The 16,600-nt window shown below is 53.2% G+C and overlaps 1 protein-coding gene across 1 annotated transcript; it reads left to right on the plus strand.

Moving 5' to 3' along the window:
- Window positions 1–10,539: 10,539 nt before the first annotated feature.
- Window positions 10,540–12,530, plus strand: LOC123081028 (E3 ubiquitin-protein ligase XB3). Its single transcript, XM_044503993.1, has 2 exons — window positions 10,540–10,950; window positions 11,036–12,530. Exons 1-2 carry the CDS (start codon window positions 10,636–10,638, stop codon window positions 12,095–12,097), a joined length of 1,377 nt encoding a protein of 458 aa, XP_044359928.1. The 5' UTR covers window positions 10,540–10,635; the 3' UTR covers window positions 12,098–12,530.
- The last annotated feature ends 4,070 nt before the right edge of the window (window positions 12,531–16,600 follow it).

The raw sequence follows: 16,600 nt of genomic DNA on the forward strand, positions 1-16,600 counted from the left end.
CTAAACGCTTCCGCTTTCGGTCTACGAGGGTACGTGGACAACACTCTCCCCTCTCGTTGCTATGCATCACCATGATCTTGCGTGTGCGTAGGAATTTTTTTGAAATTACTATGTTCCCCAATAGACGGGGACCCGTGGGCCCGCTCGGACTCGTCCTCGGGGGAGGGAGTCGCGAAGCCGGGTGGGGGCGGCAGAGGGCACCGGGCCGGGGGGCGCTGGGGGGTGCCGCCGCGCATCGCTCCACGAAGGGGCGCGGGGGCCGGCGCCAAAGGAGCCGATGCCAGAGGAACCTGGAAAAAAGGGAACACCGTCTCGAAAAAGTACACGTGCCTCGAGGTGTACACGCGATGAGTGACAGGATCATAGCACCGGTAACCTTTGGTGTTAGGAGGGTAGCCAAGGAAGACACATGGGACGGATCGTGGTGCGAGCTTGTGTGGCGTGGTGGACGCGGTGCTAGGATAACAGAGACCCGAAGATGCGGAGACCATCATAGGACGGTGGTGTGCCGAAGAGAAGATGGTGAGGGGCGTAGTTCTCCCGAGGGCGACACGGACGAATGTTAACTAAGAGAGTGACGGTGGCGAGAGCATCGGGCCAAAACTGAGTGGGCACGTTTGAGTGAAAGAGTAACGTGCGAATGCAGTCATTAAGAGTGCGGAGAATGCGCTCGGCGCGGTCGTTCTGCTGTCAAGTGTATGGACAAGTGAGACGAAAGATGGTGCCGTGAGAGGTGAGAAGCGTGCGGAGAGCGACGTTGTCAAACTCTTTTCCGTTAGCTGTCTGGAGTGCGAGTATGGGGCGACCGAACTGGGTGGTGACATAGGAATAAAAGGCGGTGAGTGTGGCTAAAGCATCGGATTTACGACGAAGAGGAAAAGTCCACACATAATGAGAATAATCATCTAAAATCACCAAGTAGTATAGATAGCCCGTGTTACTCGCAACGGGAGATGTCCAAACATCACTATGAAGTAATTGAAACGGAAAAGTGGAAACTGAAGAAGACGCACTAAAGGAAAGACGAACGTGCTTTCCTAAGCGACAAGCCTCACAAGAGTGCTCGTCGAGCTTATTACGTGAGAAAGAGAAACTCCTAAGAATTTGACGTAAAGCGGTGTGGTTGGGGTGACCCAAGCGAGCGTGCCAAAGGTCAACGCCGGCGGCAAGGGCGACGGGTGTGGAGGTGGAGGCGCCGGTGTGCACGGGGTAGAGCTCATCGGGACTGTCACATCGATGAAGGACCATCCGGGTGCGGGCGTCTTTCACAGAAAAGCCAACACCGTCAAATTCAACAGTAAGTGGGTTCTCACGAGTAAGACGACAAACAGAAACTAGGTTCGTGACTAATTCAGGTGAAACAAGAACATTACACATAGTGATGGGTGTGGAAGTGGAGGGAAAACTAGTGCTACCGATATGACTAATAGGTAAGGAGGATCCGTTGTCGACGGTGATACGAGTGGGTGTGTGAACGGGAGTGGAGGAGGTTAGGTTACCGGGATGAGCTGTCATGTGCGCAGTGGCACCTGAGTCCATGTACCAGTCGCCTCCGCCGACAGGGCTACTCGGCAACGACGCGGAGTGCTGGGCGGCGAGGAGGGCGGGGTCCCATGGCACAGGTACCGGCGGCGGCGAAAGGCCCCCGTAGGGCAGCGCCGGAGCGGGCGGGTCATAACCACCAAGGGGCGGTGGCACAAGGAGGGCGCCGTAGCCGGCGCCGGTCGACTGGTAAGGCGCGCCGATGAACTCCTGGTGGCCCGCGGGGAGATCCTGCGGGTAGTGCGGGGCCCACCCTGCACCCTGGGTCGGCTGCTGCTGGGGAGGCGCGGGTGGCGGCAACGGGTAACACCAGCCCGGAGAGGCCATCGACGGGGCGGGCGGAGCATGGCCGCCGGCCATTGGCAGGGCCAGCTGCATGTGGGTGACGTCGGATGCGCCGTAGGCGGCGGTCGCGCCGTATGGCGGCGGGGCCGCACCGAAGGGCGCCGGTGGCGGGACAACAAAGGCGGCGGCGGACAGGCTGGTGAGCGCCATCGGGGGTGCGACGGCGGCAACGGGCGGTCGGCGGCCGGCAGGAGAGCGGCGGCGCGGGAGGAGTCGCGCGTCGGCGGCGGCGGCGGTGCTGGGGTCGCGGCGGCGGCGGCGCGGGAGGAATCGCGTGGCGGCGGCGGCGGCGCGGGAGGAATCGCGCGGCGGCGGTGGGGTCACGGCGGCGGCGCGGGAGGAATCGCGCGGCGGCGGCGGCGGCGCGGGAGGAGTCGTGCGGCGGCGGCGGCGCGGGAGGAGTTGCGCGGCGGTGGCAGCGGAAGACGAGGATCAAAACCTAAAAACTGATACCATGTAGAGAGATGTTTTGCAATACAATAATCGTTATATTGATGGGGTGCTGGTGCACGTATATATAAGTACATGGCAGGCCTCAACCTCAACTATACACAACTAGGAGGTGGGCCACAACACGTAATACATGCAACACAAAATACAACTCAACACATACTTGCATACTTTTAGCCTGACAAGCAGGTCCCACGATCGTCAAGTTGGAATAGTCACTATAAGGTGTAAAAAACAACAAGCATAAAAATGGAACCTTGATAAGTATCACACATATGGCACAAAGCAATTACACCCTGACGTTTTTTATGGCAACTTTAATTACTAGGGGATGGCAAACTTAGTTGTGAAGCATGACAACTTTTTGTTTGGATGGCAAGTTTCAGTTTTTCTTTTGGATTTCGTTGTTTTCTTTAGATGGCAATTTTAGTTGTGAAAACGTCAGAGCGGTGTTTGTTCGTGGCACACGTGTGGCACTTATCATTTAAGTAAAAATGGGATGAACTGATAAAGGCGCTGGAGAGTTGATGGAACAATAAAGGCATGAAAACAACAGGCATGACATTCACAGCCCACCACATTTGAGGCATACGCTAGTAGAAAAAGGGCCATTAGTCCCGGTTCATAATGGGCCTTTAGTCTCGGTTCTTGAACCGGGACTAAAGGCCCTCCACGTGGCCGCTGCCTGGAGCTCCACCTTTAGTCCCGGTTGGTAACACCAACCGGGACTAAAGGAGTTTTTTTTTGAATTTTTTTTTCGATTTTTAAATTATTTTCAATTTAATCTCTAATCACCCCTCATCACTGCTCTATTTAACCTCTAATCTCTAATCACCTCTCATCATTCCAAATTCACTAACTTCTCGGCCGGTCACCCATCCTCTCACTACTCCAGCCTGAGCACGCTTAACTTCCGGGTTCTATTCTCTCTGATTTCCAAGTCTGCACTTGTTGTTTTCCTGACAAAGTAAGATGTGAATCCTATTAACCCTCAGGAGTTTTGCTTGAGCATGAAGTCACACGTTTCACTGTTTGAGTTTGAAACTATTATTTTAAAAATAATAATTATTTAGTAACACTAATATTTCTTGAGTAAGTACTTTGACCACAGTTTGACCACATTTTGACCACTGTTTGACCAGATTTGACCAAAATTCAAAAAAAAAAAATAAAATAATTATTTAGTAACACTAATATTCTTGAGTAATTATGTAGTAACACTAATACTTCTTGAATAAGTAGTTTGACCATTGTTTGACCAGATTTAACCAAAATTAAAAATAAACTGAAATTTGAGCATATCTTTTTTCCTTTTGGAATTTGAGGATTCTAAAAATTTGCAAACAGGCCGTGGGCTGTCAAAATCGGATCCGGATTTTCGTGCTGAACATTTTGATATATTATACGTTTTCTTCTGACATCCTATGCAAAAGTTATAGACGTTTTACATTTTCCCTACACTTTTTGCAAAACATGTCCAAATTTAAGTTTTTAAATTTTTCTAACTAGTAGATGTAGTAACATAACTACATCTCGAAGGATTTTAATTTTTGAAGTTTTTATAATTTTCTTTTGCTTTTTACAAAACTGGAAAGGCGATGCAAGGGGGGGGGCGGGGGTAGAGTTTGAAAATGGCACCTTTAGTCCCGGTTCGTGTCTCAAACCGGGACTAAAGGTCTAATCTTTAGTCCCGGTTTTAGACACGAACCGGGACTAAAGGGCACCCTTTAGTCCCGGTTCGTGTCTAAAACCGGGACTAAAGGGCTCATTTGAACCGGGACTAATGCCTTTAGCCGCACGAACCGGGACTAAAGGACTAATGCCTTTAGCTACGGCCCCCTCGGCCGCCCCCGTCGCCGCGGCCCCCTGTTGTGGCCCCCGCCGCGGCTCCCGTCGTGGCCCCCTCGGCCGCCACCGTCTTCGTGGCCGCACCCCTCACCGGTGTGGTCACTCGTGCTCGGACTGGGACACTTCGTCCTAGCACACGCTACACGTCTGACGAGTACGCGTGTGCCGCGTCTACCTCAGCACCGTCTCCACTCCCCACCTCCGCTCGTGCAGCCCTTCGGGATCCGAACTGGCTAGCTGCGATGCGTGAGGAGTTTGACGCCCTACAGCACAATTGTACGTGGTAGCTTGTCCCGCGGCCTCCCCATGCCAATGTCATCACTGGCAAGTGGGTATTCCGCCACAAGACTCGCCCCGACGGCTCTCTCGAGTGCTACAAGGCGCGTTTGGTGGTGCCGGGTTTTCGCCAGCGTGCCGGCGTGGACTTCACCGACACCTTCGCCCCGGTTGTCAAACCGGGCACGATTTGCGCTGCCCTCCAGCTTGCTGTTTCTCGCGCCTGGCCAGTCCACCAGCTCGATGTGTCTAATGCTTTCTTGCATGGCCATCTCGACGAGCAGGTGTTCTGTCAGCAGCCTACTGGTTTCGTCGACACCGACTATCCGGACCACGTGTGCTTGCTCTCCCGTTCTCTCTACGAGTTGAAGCAGGCGCCTCGGGCCTGGTACCAGCAGATCGCGGACTTCCTTCAGCAGTAGGGGTTCCGGTCCACACGATCCGATGCCTCCCTGTTTGTTTATCACCAGGGTCCCGCTACCGCGTACCTCCTCTTGTACGTCGACGACATCATCCTGACTTCCTCCTCGCCAGCGCTCCTTCAGCAGATCACAGCTCGCCTCGGCACCGAGTTCGCCCTCAAGGACTTGGGGGCTCTCCACTACTTCCTCGGCATCGAGGTTGTGCGCCGGGCCACTGGCTTCTTCCTGCACCAGCAGAAGTACGCCTACGAGCATCTGGAGCGAGCGGGCATGCTTAACTGCAAGCCTGCTCCTACGCCTGTCGACACGAAGGCTAAGGTGTCCGCCGTCGAGGGCTCTCCGGCGTCCGATGCTCCCTTCTACCGCTCCATCGTCAGTGCACTTCAGTACCTCACACTGACGCGTCCGGACATTCAGTACGCTGTCCAGCAGGTGTGCCTTCATATGCATGCTCCTCGTGATACTCATTGGGCTCTGGTGAAACGTATCCTTCGGTACATACGTGGCACCACAGCTATGGGTCTCACCCTGACGGCATCACCTGACACCAGCCTTGTCGCCTACTTCGACGTCGACTGAGCTGGGTGTCCCGACACTCGACACTCCACTTCTGGCTACTGCGTCTACCTCGGGCCCTCTCTGATTTCGTGGTCGTCTAAACGACAACCCACGGTCTCACGATCGAGCGCCGAGGCCGAGTACATGGTTGTGGACAATGCCGTCGCGGAGTGCTCTTGGCTACGACAGCTACTTCAGGAGTTGCTATGCGAGGTTACCAAGGCGACGCTTGTTTACTGTGACAACGTCTCCGCGGTGTATCTCGCTGCCAACCCTCTCCATCACCGACGGACGAAGCATATTGAGCTCGACATTCACTTCGTCAGAGACCACGTCGCACTTGGTCGTGTTCGAGTTCTCCATGTGCCCACCGATCAGCAGTTCGCCGATGTCATGACGAGGGGACTACCCACCTCGACGTTTGAGGGCTTTCGGTCCAGTTTGTGCGTCACCGACGACGCTTCGACTGCGGGGGGTGTTGAACATGTGTACATGTACGTAGGTCTGGGTTTTGTATGCCACACCTGTAGTGTCTCTCTCCTTCCGTATTTACTTGTATTTTGGGAGACAAGACACCGGTCGCACCCCTTATACCTATATATATATGTGTAGTGCACGATCAATTATTATCGATGCACTAAACCATTGTCTAGAACAAGGATCCGGTCACAGGTCAAAACCACGCTGTCTTGTCCTCCAACTATTCAACGTCCTCTTCATTCCATATCTTGCACGCAGTAGCTAGCTTGCTAGCCAGCTGGACTTTTTTACACATACACCGGCGGCAGGTTCATACCACTTGCACACGAACACATGCATTTCGAACTACTCCAGAACCTGGCGCCAGGTTCATACCACTTGCACGCAGTAGTTTGATCGAGCCGGTGGTCTATGGCTGGTACACATGCATGTCATGTTGACTCGGGACCAAGGTGTTTGCTATACAGTACTTGCTGCCGGAGTTTTGCTCCATGTCACGTTAAATATTAAGGCTAGGGCTAGTAGTGGTGATTGTACTATCAGAGAGGCCAAAGTAGGCCAGCCAGTTGAACAGCTAATTTCCCATTATTCTCTGCAAGGAGACTAAATCCCATTAGTCTGACGATCTTGCGTAAAGAAATGCCCTAAAATGGAACGGAATTGTTCTTTCAAGTAACTCGCATAGTATGGTGTAAGGGCATCTTCAACGGCAACCCGCAAAAAACCTTCCGCATCCGGCGGAGGGGGGGGGGGGGGGAGTCTAGACATGGATGCGAGAGGTAGCCATCCAACGCTAGCCGCATGCATTTTCACAGCAACTCAAACCAACCAGACGAATTCGTGCAAACAAGTGCGGATTTCATATAAACATGACCTGATTTTATATAAACATACCGGATTTCAGGTAAACATGACGGAGTTCATTACAAATACATGAAAAAGATCCTAGGCTGGCTAATCTAAATGATTGCCGGCGTACGGTCCCCGTCTTCGGCCATGAACCAAGAGAATGGAAACTTCGCCTTTTCCAGCTCCGCCTCCGGAGCCCCGGGAACTAAAACTATTCGCCTCCACGTCGCCACCAAGCGACTAATCGACCGAAGATGTTGAGCCCACCAAGCTGGGCATCGACGGGAGGGGAGGAGCGGTGGCCTTCCTGGGACACGAGCAGCGGCGACCTACCGTGCACTTCTCTTCCTCGCTGCCTGCGGCGCATGTGGACGTGTCGGCTTCTTCGTGGTCGTGGCGCCGGGGCACGGCCTCCTCCTCGTCGGTGTCACCGAACAGCGCCTCGCCCGTGTCATCGTCGCGCTACTTGCCGGCGGCTGCTACCTCTGCCACCCGCTGCCGGTATTGTTAGAGGGCGTGGTGGGTCTCACGAGCGGAGCGGTAGGGCTCGACAGCGCCTCCTGCTCCGCTAGGTCCGCGTCCGGCGGAATCGCCGTTCCGGAGGGGACCTGCTCCTCGTCTGCAGATGCTCCGAAAGGAGGTTGTGGTTGTAGTTGGCGTCGGCCTGCGCCTCCCGGAACAGCTCCGCCCACTCCTCCCGCACCATGTCCATATAATGGGCAATGGGCATGGGCCTCGCCGATGGTCAGGATGCATTGCACCGGCGAGAGTGGAGCGGAGGAGGAGGGTGTCGTTGGCTCGTCGTCGGAGGCATCCTCCATTTGCACGTCCTCTGGCTGCCTGTCGGCCTGCCAGTCGGCAGCAATGGTGGCCATGGCCTTCTTGTGCTCCGGCGTCAGCCCGTCCCAGAGAGTTTTTGACGCGTTAGGATCCATGGCGAGGAGTGGTGTGGAGAGGATGAGTGTGGCTATGGCCGGGGCAACGAGGCAGCGATTTATATAGCACCGGCGGGCGGTAGACATACAGACGAGTGGCGCCGAAAGAGACGCCTCGACAACCGCTTGCAATCAATGCGGGCGACAGACGGACGGATGGGCGGCCGTCGTGTAGTTTGAACGCCCGGCGGTCGCTTGCACCGGGAAGTGGTGCGGGCGGCGCTCTCTCGGCCGGCGGGCCGCTACAATGCCGGCGCCAGTGAGTGGTCGTGTTCGCTTTAGGAAGGCATTAATGCAGGCGCTGATGCTCTGCAGTGGCGTTGACCGAAAACGTGTGGGAGGGGTGAGGGTTTTTTGGTGGGCCATGGCCGTCAGAAACAAGCTTGGAATCGGTCCGGACTCCCACAAATCTCCCCCACTTTTGTCTCCGAATTGGAGGAGAAATCACGTCCGGACTGCTCCGCGGTCGATACAGGACCGCGTTGGATGGCTTCCACGGTCCGGACAGGCCAGTCCGAACGTTTGCAGGCGGTTTACGGGGCGGAGTTGTAGATGCCCTAACATAAGTACTATTATACTTGAAATAACACAAGAAAGAGTTGAAGTAATGATGGCCAAATTAAAGGACAAAAGAACATATACGATGGAAGCAAGCAACGGTGTTCAGCTGCTTTTTCTCGTGGTTCCCAAAAAAAAGTCACTTTTTGAGTGAAAAGGGGGTTTTGGTTGGAGAAAGGAGAGGTGCATGCATGACTGCATATGGGTCCCGGGCATGGGTACGACCCTTCTTTCGGGCACAATTCCGTGTCCCCAAGCCCCAATAATGCTGACTTAAAATACTACTAGTCGTACCAGTAATCCCGGCTGCGTTGAACATGTGTGCGTGTCCACCGAAAACAAAACAAAGCACGGAGCACCAGCCAAGCAAAGGAGAGGCGCATTGGTTGGTTCGGCTTGTGGCCTGGTCTGAAATGGTCGCCGACATGTAGTCAACATCATGCTGCGAGTAGTTCATAAATGCATCGTCGTTTACATCCTTGAAAAAAATGCTTTATTGTTAATTTTTTACCAAAATGATTGGATCTATTATTAAAGTTCACCGGAAGTACAAATGCATATCGAACATAATAAAAATTATTTCGGTACTCTGAGACTACCGAACAACCACTACTGCCGCTAGAACGAGCCGCCGATGCGCCAATGTTGCCGCTCCCCTACAGGAGCCGGCTTGACCTTGTCGATGACAACCGGAAAGTCTTCGTGCACGTGCCCCTAAGGCCATTGCCCTAGAGCAGTAGTCGTCGGCATTGAACCCTTGAATAGTTCTGAAGCACTTGACACCAAATCTCTCCATACGACGAGAAATTCTAACCTCACCGCCCCAAGGGGGCGGCAGGAATCCATGCCGAAGCTCCGTCGACTATGTCCAGTGGATGAACTCAAGGAGGATCGGAGCCCAAAGTCAAACTCGAAGAAAAAATCGCCACCATTTGCTCGAGCGCCGCACCTGCAAGGACTAGAAACCCTAACCTAAACTATTGACCGGAGCGGAGGCATCGGGTTCCCCTCCCCATCGCCGACAGCCAGAGCAGAGGCACCGGATTCCCCTTCTCGCCTCCGGCAGCCGGAGTGGCATGCAGACGGGAGGCGAATCCCCGGCCTAGCCGGCGAAGCCTGGAGGAGAGAGTTTTCTAGGCACCAAGGAATAGGGAAGGAAACAATTGGTTTACGTTTTTTTGAAATGATGCGGATCTATTATCAAATTTCACCCAAGTACAAAAGCATCTTAAACATAATAAATTGCATTTTCATATTCCGAGACCACCGAACGACCAACGAATTCTAGGAGGATCGGAGCCCGGAAGACAAACTCGAAGAAAAAACTCCACAATCCGCCCTAGCGCCGCCCCTGCAAGGGCTAGAAAGCCTACCCAAAACTATTGATCGGAGCAGAGGCATCGGGATTCCCCTCCTTGCCACCTGCTGCCGGAGCGGCAGTCGAGGGGGGGGGGGGGTCCATGGGCTCGCCGGTGAAGGGGGCATTTAATCTTTGGGCGCAACCGATAGGAACGTTCAACCAGTTTAGACGGCAGTCCGACAATACGATTGGTGGTTAGACATTGTATCCTATTTTTACCAGTTGTGGCTATTTTCTTTATGTTGCGTTTGTTTGCGTACTTGAGATTATACTCGGTTTTGACGATACGTTTGGTCGATGCAGAGACCGGGGGTATTCCTCCTTTCTTTAAAATAAAAACAAAAACAAATGGTTAATATATGACATGCAAGTTACACAAAGCACGTCGTCAAATTCCTACGTGAAGGGAGTTTGCAATAATATAATTTCCAAGTTACCCAACTTATATATTATTAATCTTATGAATATTCAGAGGCAGTTTCGAAAAACGCATTAGCCCTATATATATGGATGGAGGCATGCCAAAAAATGTGTCTTTTTCATGCATGGTGGCATGACAAAAAGCTATTTAGGTATATATAGAGTAGTAATTACGCAATCAAGGTTGTTATTTTTCCCTAAGCATATAAGTAGTCCACATTTACACGTTTAGTTCCCTTAAAAAGAGTAACACTAATTCATGAACCGCTACCATTGTAAAGGTGATAAAATGGGAGAGATGAAAGTAAGCTGTCCATGCCATCATCATCACCAAAAACAAAACCAAAACCGTAGAAAAGGCAAGGAAGAAAATATCAAGAGAGAGGGGGGAAGAAAAAAAATGTCAAGTGGGGTGTGGAAGTCAAGGCAGAAAGATCCAACCGGGGCTCGTGCTCTGAGGAATAAAAAGGCCACGCACACTCTGAAGTCTGAATCCCGGAGCTGAGCTCGTCTTCTTCCCCCACCCCCCGCTCCGTACCACCCACCCACCCACCTCTGACCTCGCCGGGGTCGGCCGGAGGAGCCGGAAGCGATGGGGCACGGGCTCAGCTGTAGCCGCGACGGCGACGAGCACGACTTCTTCCGCGCCGCGCAGGCCGGCGACGTAGACGCCCTCGACGGCCTCCTCGCCGCCGACCCGGCGCTCGTCCGCCGCGCCACCATCTACGACCGCCTCACCGCGCTCCACGTCTCCGCTGCCAACGGCTGCCTCCCGGCCGTCGACATGCTGCTCGCCCGCGGCGTCCGCCCGGACGTCGTCGACCGCCGCAAGCGCACCCCGCTCATGCTCGCCGCCACCCACGGCCACATCGACTGCGCCCTCGCCCTCCTCCGCGCCGGCGCCAATGTCAGTGACACCTCCAAAGCCGCAATCTTTTCCTCTCCCCCATGGATTCCGACTTACTAACTCTCTGCGTGGTTCGATTGGTCAGATTCTGATGTTCGACTCGGTGAACGCGCGGACGTGCCTCCACCACGCGGCCTACTACGGCCACGCCGACTGCCTGCGGGCCATCCTCACCGCGGCGCGCACCACGCCGGTGGCCGACTCGTGGGGCTTCGTGCGCTTCGTCAACGTCCGGGACGAGCACGGCGCCACGCCGCTGCACGTGGCCGCCAGGCAGGGCCGGCCGGAGTGCGTGCACCTGCTGCTCGAGAGCGGCGCCATCGTCTCGGCCCCCACCGGCTCCTACGGCTTCCCGGGGAGCACGGCGCTGCATCTTGCGGCGCGCGGCGGCAGCCTGGAGTGCGTCCGGGAGCTGCTGGCGTGGGGCGCCGACCGCGTGCACCGGGACTCGGCGGGCCGGATCGCCTACTCGGTGGCGATGAAGCGCGGCCACGGCGCGTGCGCGGCGCTGCTGAACCCGGCGGCTGCGGAGCCCATGGTGTGGCCGTCGCCGCTCAAGTTCATCGGCGAGCTGGGGGCGGACGCGAGGGCGCTCCTCGAGGCGGCGCTGGCCGAGGCCAACCGGGAGCGGGAGAAGAAGATCCTCAAGGGAACCAAGTACTCGGACTCTTCCTCGCCGGCGCTCTCCGACGCCGGCGCCGGCGACGACGACGAGGTCGACGACCAGGAGGACGAGGAGGTGTGCAGCATCTGCTTCGAGCAGGCGTGCAGCATCCAGGTGGAGGACTGCGGGCACCGGATGTGCGCCGCCTGCACGCTCGCGCTCTGCTGCCACAGCAAGCCCAACCCGGCCACGCTGACTCTCCAGCCGCCGGCGTGCCCCTTCTGCCGCAGCTGCATCTCCCGCCTCGTCGTCGCCGACTCCAAGGCCAAGGCGGTCGCGGTCGCGGGCGCCGGCGACGAGGCCGAAGAGAAGCCTCGGCTGAGCCGGAGGCGGTCGCGGAGGTCCCGCGAGGGGAGCAGCAGCTTCAAGGGGCTCTCGTCGGCCATGGGGTCGCTGTCGAGCAAGATCGGCCGCGGCTCCGGCAGGCTGGCCGGCGACGGCGACGGCGCGTTCCTGGACAAGCTGGAGCACGACCTCCCGTGACCGTGACACCAGAAAAACAGAGCAGAGCAGAGCAGCCGGAACTGCCGCCATTATTTTTGAGAGAAGAACCAGATGATCGATCAGGAAGAAGATCAAACGGGTGATCATCCATGGAATCAGATCAAGGTTACATCACATATACAATACACATATCATTACTTGAGTATTTATACTTGCAGATTAGGAGATTGAATTTGTAGTAGTGATTCTTGGCCTATTGGTTTTAATTTTTTTGGCTTGGTCGTTCCATTCATGCCAAGTGGTTTGTGCCTTCCTGACCATGATGAATGCATCATGTGGTTTGGGTCTCCCTTCTTGACCATGATGGATGCATCATGTGCAACTATGTATGTGTCTGTCATGTGTGTAGAGAGAGCAAGAGTCATTTGTAACAAATGATCCATTTGTTAAAGAAAAGGTATCAGATTGATGAGGGAGAGGTGACATGGATCTGGAATCTGTCTCATGTTTGTGTATTGGCTCACCAGACTTGACTTGATGCACCTAATAACATGATGGCACTTCCATATTGGCATTGCATTGCTGCATATGGTTGCTCAATGGCATATGCTTCGGTTCAACAATGTTCTTTATGTGAACTGTGCACCTTTAATCACCAGACTTAGGCTTAGGTGTACAGTGTACTGCTTCTATTATTAGCTTGATTTTCCTGGTGAGCCAGGAAGGAATATATACTGGCTCAACCTAGGGTGGTCCTGTGTGATATGAGAGAATTATTAGCAGTATTGGACCACCATCAAGAAGGAGAAGAAGAAGATCCCAGTTCTTGGAGCTGGAACCTAACAATCCCCATACAAAACTAAGTTTGAATTCAAATTCAAATTTCCAGGTGATGCTTGATAATCTTTTTCTAAAACTAAACGACCAAAGCAGGGTCAATACATCAACCACATCTGGGCGCGCGTGCGGTCGTAGTATGGCCTGCGGAAACTTTCAAATGTGACAATGACCAAAGGAAGCGAGGGAGGGAAAAGCCAATGGACAAACACCCAAGTTGCATACCTTTGACCAATTATGCATTTAATTGGGGAAGAAAACATTGGAGCGTGCATTTCCACATCACAATGTTGATGGCATCATCTTCGCAAGATGCCATGGAGTGACCAAGTAGGTACGTATCTCCTCTATGACGACAGCGGCTAGATATTTATAACACCTATCATTGAGCTATGAATACGAGCATGAGCATCGCTGAATTGGTCTATGATAAGTGTGCCTTTTTCTTAGGTGCGGTCTCCACCTGCATACTAATTAGCAGTTAGCTATGACTGTCATCGTGTGACTGTACTTACTAGGCTGCCAAGGAGAAGAAGAGCAGCCGCTGAAACTGGACTTTTCGAACAATTCCGGCATTTCGCTAGAATTTTTCGGTTTGGTTCCGCCATGAATCTTGTGGAGAAGAAAACTCATGTTCCTGACGACGACAGGGTCATATGACACCTCACTGTCATCATGTACGGGCTATCCGAAAATAACCGGGACCAGAAGTAGGAACAAAAGAATTGGATTATTCAAAGGGGTGGTAATCGCCGTGCTTTGACCGGGCGACGAGAAGACCGTGTTCCATGGAGTAAAACTTGCCACCAATTTCCCTTCTTGTTTTCAGATCAAGAGGATGATACCGGGTGATCATTCGTCGAATCAAATCAAAGTTGTATTAGGAGGTCGAATCGAATTGTAGTAATTCTGGCAATATATTCCCTATATTTTTTTCGGCTTGCCATGCCATGTTTCATCCATTTTCATCGTTCATGTTCCCATAGAGTCCATTGGCAAATTGCGGTATGCCAAGTGGTTTGGGTGTCTTGGGTTTCGCTGATCATGATGAAATGTATCATGTGCATGTTTGTGGTGAGCAGAGTTTTATTGTAACAAGTGAACCATATTATTTAAAGTTATCATGTTGGTCAGGCATGTGCTATCTTTGGATTCTATCTCATGCTTATGGATGGGCTCAGCTCACCACTTGAACTTGATGCATGGGCATGCAGCACTGTCACTGCACCCAGCAACATGACATTGCTTGCAGAGCTGGCTAGTTTAATTGATACAGTTCGCCTGCCCTCAAATCCATTGCCTGTAGAGTTGGCTAGTTTAATTGTTTGTGTAGGTACCTGAGTTCAGTTGTACTACCTGACATGTCCTTCACACTGGGCCTCTTCATTTAATTACTAGTACTATGCTTAGCTACTGATGCTATGTCCTCTCAGATGCTTTGTTCCTAACTAACCCCACCCCTCCACCTAAGACCCCGGCACTAAACTAAATCCAAATTCATATTTTGAGGAGATGCCTGACAGTTTTAGAACTAAACTACTGAACCACAGTTTCAACTAACCATTTACAAATATATCGGGTTAAGTACATCTCGGCCTGAGTGCGTACATATGCGCCTCGGAAACTTTCGAATGTGACAATGAGTGAAGAAAGTCGAGGAGGGAGAAGCCAATGAACAAGCACCCAAGTTGCAATACTTTGGACGTTTACATGTGTGTCGGTGTCAAAACCGGTGGATTTCGGGTAGGGGGTCCCGAACTGTGCATCTAGGATCGATGGTAACAGGAGACGGGGACATGATGTTTATCCAGGTTCGGGCCCTCTCTATGGAGGTAATACCCTACTTCCTGCTTGATTTATTTTGATGAATACGAGTATTACAAGAGTTGATCTACCACGAGATCGTAATGGCTAAACTCTAGAAGTCTAGCCTATATGACTATGGTAATGTGTGTGTCCTTTCCAGACTAACCGCTCCGGTTTATATTGACACTGGGGGATCTAGGGTTTACATGGAGTCGGTTACATAAGAAGGAATCTTTGCTCGCCAAGCTTGCCTTCCACGCCAAGTAGAGTCCAATCCGGACACGGGTATCGTCTTCGGCCTTCATGTCTTCATAGCCCATCAGTCCGGCCCATGGATAACAGGCCGGACGCCCGAGGACCCCTTAGTCCAGGACTCCCTCAGTAGCTCCTGAACCTGGCTTCAATGACGAGGAGTCCGGCGCGCAGATTGTCTCCGGCATTGCAAGGCGGGTTTCCCTTTCCGAACTCCAAGATAGTCTTCAGATATAATGATTGTATCCGGACCTGTATACACAATTGCAGAGGATATAATATTTCACGAGTTCAATCCGCTGGCAACCTTTTGGTAATACGACATCGTGCCTGCTCGGCCATTATATTCGAACCGTTAGCTGGCCCGTCGCCCCACGTCCCGAGACGTGGTTTTGTTGGCATGTCTTGTCCAAGCGGAGATCGTGTCTCCCCATTTTTAGGGGATTCTTGTCGACCCGGACGTGGGTAAACCAACCGTCGCTTGGTTACAACTCCTTAGGAATAGGCAAGCTTTGAGACCCATGAGGAGACGTTTAATATTCGCGGCCTTTATATAGGGGCGCAGGCCCGCCTTGCTTCTCCCTCAACCCTTATTCCTCTGAGTTCCAACACCCGGATTTCGGTTGCCACAAGCTCCAATCATGTCCGGATCCAGCCATCAAGGCCGGTGGGTAGCTTCTTCTGTCACGGAGGGAGATATTGCCCAGCTTCGGGCGGCGAGGTATCTGACTGCAGAAATCCTTCATCGGCTTCCTGCCGAGGGGCAGGTTATTCCCACCCCCAGATCCGGCGAGAGGGTCGTGTTCGTGTCACACTTCCTCCACAGGCTAGGGTTTGTGCTCAACCCCTTCGTCCGAGGGCTCATGTTCTATTATGGGCTAGATTTCCACGATCTGGCCCCAGATTCTATTCTTCTTATCTCGGCGTTTATCGTCACGTGCGAAGCCTTACTCTGAACTCCTCCGCACTTTGGCTTGTGGCTCAAGACCTTCAATGTGAAGTCGCAAGTGATAGAGGGGGGCAGGTAGAGTGCGGTGGCGCCACAGTGGGCAAGCTCGCTAGCACTGTTCGGTTTCGGGGATCCTTCGCCGAATCTTCCGACTTATGGCAGCAGGGGTGGTTCTACATCACCGAGCCTTGCAGCTCTAAGTGGGCAACTGCGCCTGCGTTCCGATCCGGCCCCCCAATTCGGCTTGCTTCATGGATCAATGAGGGGTTGGACTGGGGATCCGTTGATGAAGTGCGGACTCTGCAGGGTCGCATCCAAAGCCTTGCCGAGAAGGGCATTGATCTTGTTGACGCTATTCAAGTAATGTTGGTCCGTCGGATTTTGCCATGCCAGCGGCGGCCTCGCCGCATGTGGGAGTTTAACCCAGAAGGGCCGCAGACTCTTCAACACTTCTTCGGCACTACGCACGAAGGAATGAGGAGGTTATTTTTCGGGGAACGAGAGCAATGGCCAGCCACCACCGAAGACATCGGCCTCCACAGCAATCATTCGACCACCCCGGTAAGTATTACACTTCCGAACACCCTGTAGTCGAGCGTCCCATAATAAGATACTGAGCAATCCATCTTTTCCCAGGGCTAGATAAAGAAGGTGGAACGGGTCAGGTGTCCGGCTCTTCTCCCTGAAGACTCAGGTAC

This window comes from Triticum aestivum, chromosome 3D (genome assembly GCF_018294505.1).
Source record: "Triticum aestivum cultivar Chinese Spring chromosome 3D, IWGSC CS RefSeq v2.1, whole genome shotgun sequence".
Lineage (NCBI taxonomy): Eukaryota > Viridiplantae > Streptophyta > Magnoliopsida > Poales > Poaceae > Triticum > Triticum aestivum.